Source organism: Solanum dulcamara, chromosome 9 (assembly GCF_947179165.1).
Source record: "Solanum dulcamara chromosome 9, daSolDulc1.2, whole genome shotgun sequence".
Classification (NCBI taxonomy): domain Eukaryota; kingdom Viridiplantae; phylum Streptophyta; class Magnoliopsida; order Solanales; family Solanaceae; genus Solanum; species Solanum dulcamara.
In genome coordinates, this window is record NC_077245.1 from 15,440,627 (window position 1) to 15,444,915 (window position 4,289).

Sequence of the window (4,289 nt, forward strand, 5' to 3'; positions counted from 1 at the left end):
AAGGCCAGATTTGTTTCAATATTATCATTATTCAAAGGCCTTGCCTCAACATTATTTTCGAACGCCAAGTGTGACTCTATCCGAGCATTAGAAGAAGAGGCACCACCTCTATTTGCCTTTCTTTTAAAAGAATTTTGATAAAGTCTTACAAAATGCTCAGGCGTCCGACATTCATTTTTCCAGTGGCCTTTCATGCCACAACGATGACAGTTACTTTTTGAAGGGCCATTTTGAGAACTGATATTGTTCTCCCTTTTATGTTGACCACCACCACGACGATTATTATATCGTCCTCTGCCATTGCCACGCCCACGCACATTATTGTGACCTTGATATTTATTATGTCTTCTTTCAGACTGACCATGTGCTTTTACCATATTTGCCTCCGGTAACGGAGCAGTTCCAGTGGGACGGGCTTCATGATTTTTCATTAAAAGGGCATTATGTTGTTCAGCCACCAGAAGGCATGATATCAATTCAGAGTATTTTTTAAAACCCTTTTCACGGTATTGCTGCTGTAATATTACATTAGAGGCATGAAAAGTAGTTAGTGTCTTTTCTAACATGTCCTCATCATTTATATTTTCCCCACATAATTTTAATTGGGAAGTTATTCTAAATACAGCAGAATTATACTCAATTACGGTTTTAAAATCTTGAAACCGTAAGTGCATCCACTCATAACGAGCCCTTGGCAGTACCGTTGCCCTGAGGTGGTCATACCTCCCTTTTAAGTCTTTCCACAATTCAAGTGGATCTTTCACTGTCAAGTATTCCATTTTTAGGCTTTCATCTAGATGATGACGAAGGAAAATCATAGCCTTTGCTTTATCCTGACTTGATGCTGTATTTCCTTCAATTATAGCATCACCAAGACCCTTAGCAGTAAGGTGAATTTCAGCATCAAGTACCCATGACAAATAATTTTTACCAGAAATATCAAGTGCCACAAATTCCAATTTTGACAAGTTTGACATGATGAAAATTAATTTGAAAATAACAAAGATAACTTAAAAATTAAATTTCTTTAGTAGATATACCTGATATAGAAGTTAATTTTCTGAAAAATTAGAGTTTCGTGCTGATAACGTGTTGTAATATAAAATAACTTGGCAAATATAAAAGAGGGAGAAAAGAAAAACAAAGAGCAGTATGTTTTCTTCTTCTATATCTGTGTTATTCATCCTTTCGATGCTAAGGATATTTATACATATATAGATGGCTAAAGGAAGAAGAAAATTAGTGGGTTGCCCACTTTTAGTGGGCCCCACGTGTATATAATAAGATTAAGTGGACAATCCACTTCATAATAGTTAGTTCTTTATATCCTATTACTTTGTTAATTTTAGCCCTTTTTTGATGCTCCAAGTATCTGTAGTGTCAAACCTATTCCTTAAACTTAGTTATTACCGACAAATGATTATTTGCCTGGCTAAGTTATTTTCATCGGAAATTAAAATAAATGCTCAGTAAAAGCTACCTCCAATTATTTGGGTTCCCTCCTTTACATTTTTCATCAAAATCAAACTTTTCCTTCTCTGAAATATAGAATATTTCAGCAAAATCTTTTTATCCCTCAGGCCTATCTCTACAAATCACCAATGTTTCTGGTGGAAAGTATCGCCACAGTTTCTCCGCGGCGTGAAGGCTAATAGGCTCTTCTTCTGCTTTCAAAAGAGCTTCAATTTTAATTTTCAGTTTTCTTTTGATACTAATAAGGAGAAGTGAAGTTAATAATCCTGTACAAGAGTGAATTAAATGGACGAATAAGATAACATTGATTTTATGTTATTATGAAGTTTTGATGACTTAAAAACTCTGGAATCTAATAGGGGACTTGACCCCATGAGAGAATGAGAATTCTGCGACATGAAAAGGACAGTTGTAAAAAGTACTACAACCACTGCCACTATTGCAGTGTTTGGTGCGTGTCTGTGGAGTAGCAGTACTCTCAACCAATGGCATTGCTCTAAAAGGTTTTTTGTCCTTCGTATAAAAGTCTCTTCACAAATGATATAAACTCAGCTTTTGCATTCTAGAAGAATTACACACAACAAAAGTCATTCTCTCAAGAAATATCTCTCTCACCATAGCAAGGGACCTGATAGAGTTATCTTCATTCTTAGCTGTTATTTGAGAGTTTATTTTTGCGCTTATTCACTGTAAGATCTATTCCTAAATTATAAAGGAATTAGAGAAGTTTGAGTCTTTCTTCATTCTTCGGAGTTGTAGCTAGATTTAGCTATGTTGGGGCCTTGAATTCTATATCAACAGAGTTGTTGGTGTAGTGGGCAATAGAGGTATTTTTTAGGTTTAAAGGGTGGGGATTAAGATTTTAATTCCTAGATTACAAGAGGTTATAATTTGAATCTTAACTCATTAAAGTTAATAGAGCTGGGTTGAAATACTGTGAGACAGGTCGTGGTTTTCTTCTCCCTTGAGCACGGGGGTTTCCCCGTAAACTCTTTGTGTTCTTTACTTTAAATATTTTACATTCCATACTTTTTTTGCTGAGTCAAAGGACCTGGTCCAAACTTGTGCTGGACTCATAGAAGCCACCAATTGGTATCAGAGCCGAAACTCTCTATAAGGTTAGAATTTAGAGAGGATCCTACTTGAAAAATGGATGCTCCACCAAACCTAGAAGAGGGTCAATCAACAACTAAACTACCTCATTTTAATGGCCAGCCTATGGCTGGTGGAAGAATCGAATGCATGATTATATAATGGCTGAAGACAATGAATTGTGGGACATTGTTCTAGATGGTCCTCATGTTCTTGTGAATGAGGTAAAAGAGGGAGAAATAACTCGACTTGGTCCCAATTCTCGCAAGGAATACCATGAAGCTAATAGGAAGAAGGTCGAAAATAATTACAGGACCAAAAAGCTACTGGTCTGTGGCATAGGACCAGATAAGTATAATAGAATCTTTGCTTGTGAGACTGCCAAAGAGATTTAGGACGACTTGATGAATGCTCATGAAGGAACTACTCAAGTAAAGGAGTCTAAAGAGGACATGCTTACCACTCAATATGAAAATCTCTACGTAGAAAGAGAAAACCATTCAAGAAATGTATACCAAGTTTGCCTCCATCGCAAATGAGCTTTGTTGCTTGGAGAACCTATTCATCCAAGCAAGCAATTCTGAAAGATACTCAGAATATTTTCCAAGTTTTGGTAGAGTGAAATGGATGTTATTATTGAAGCAATGGATCTGAAGACCCTTATAATGGATAAGCTGATTAGGAATCCTCAAACCCATAAGTTGAACAAGAAACAAGATCACTCTAAGAAGAAAGCAAAGAAGGACAAATCTCTGGCTTTTAAAGCTTTTCAAACTGATGAATGTGAAGAAGATGAGGACATGGCCTATTTAACTCGCAGATTTCAAAAGATTGTGAGAAAGCATGGTGGATTCATGAAGAAGGAAAACTCAAGCAAGTCAGCTAATGTTACTGACTTGTATCACAAGTGTGCAAAATCAGGGCATTTCATCAGAGATTTCCCTATGCACAAGCAGGATTACAAAGACTATGTCAAATCTGGAGGTGATAAAGACAAGTGAGGGGACGAGGTCCTTGATAAGTCAAGAAGAAAGGTGAATGATGACTATGTAGTGAAAAGGGCACTTGCCATCTGGGGAAAGTCCTCAAGTGACTCAGAGGAATCTGAACATCCCGAGGATGCCTCCATGCTTTCCATAAAGGATGATGAAGATGTCTTTGACTTTATGTTTGCCTTCATGGCTAAGTCTGAAGATGATGATGTTGATGAAGAGGTAACTCTTTCTGATTTTAAGCAAAATCTGAATGTGTTTACTTCTTTAAAAAATTGAGAAGTCTAGATGTTGTGTTGATTGACTCAATCAGTGAGTTGACCACTGAAAAAGACCTTTTGAACAACAACCTAGATATTTTTCAAGATGAAAAAATTTCTTTAGTCTCTCAAATTTCGAAATGGAGGAACCAATGGCAGTTCTAGAAGCTGGAAATCTAAAACTCAAGGAGAAGTTAAAGGGGAAGCCTAAAAGCTATCCAAAGGGAAAAGGTGAAGCTAGTAGACTACATCTTGAACTTAAAAATAGTTTGAATATTGCTGAAGCAAAGCTGACAATGGCTTTAGAGAGAAACATTAAGTTAGAGAGGGAGCTGGTCCGTGTTAAAGAAGAATTGAATAAATATATCAAATGGACCACCTCCTCCAAAATTCTAGAAAACCTTACTAGTCAGGGACATAATGGTGGAAGGGGTTTGGGATACGTGAAGATAAATCCTCCTTACAACCCTTA

At 36.7% G+C, this 4,289-nt stretch overlaps 1 protein-coding gene across 1 annotated transcript; it reads left to right on the top strand.

The window, feature by feature from the left end:
- The first annotated feature begins 3,188 nt into the window (after positions 1-3,188).
- Positions 3,189-3,836, top strand: LOC129903561 (uncharacterized). The gene is made up of 2 exons (XM_055979111.1): positions 3,189-3,549; positions 3,619-3,836. Exons 1-2 carry the CDS (start codon positions 3,189-3,191, stop codon positions 3,834-3,836), a joined length of 579 nt encoding a protein of 192 aa, XP_055835086.1.
- The last annotated feature ends 453 nt before the right edge of the window (positions 3,837-4,289 follow it).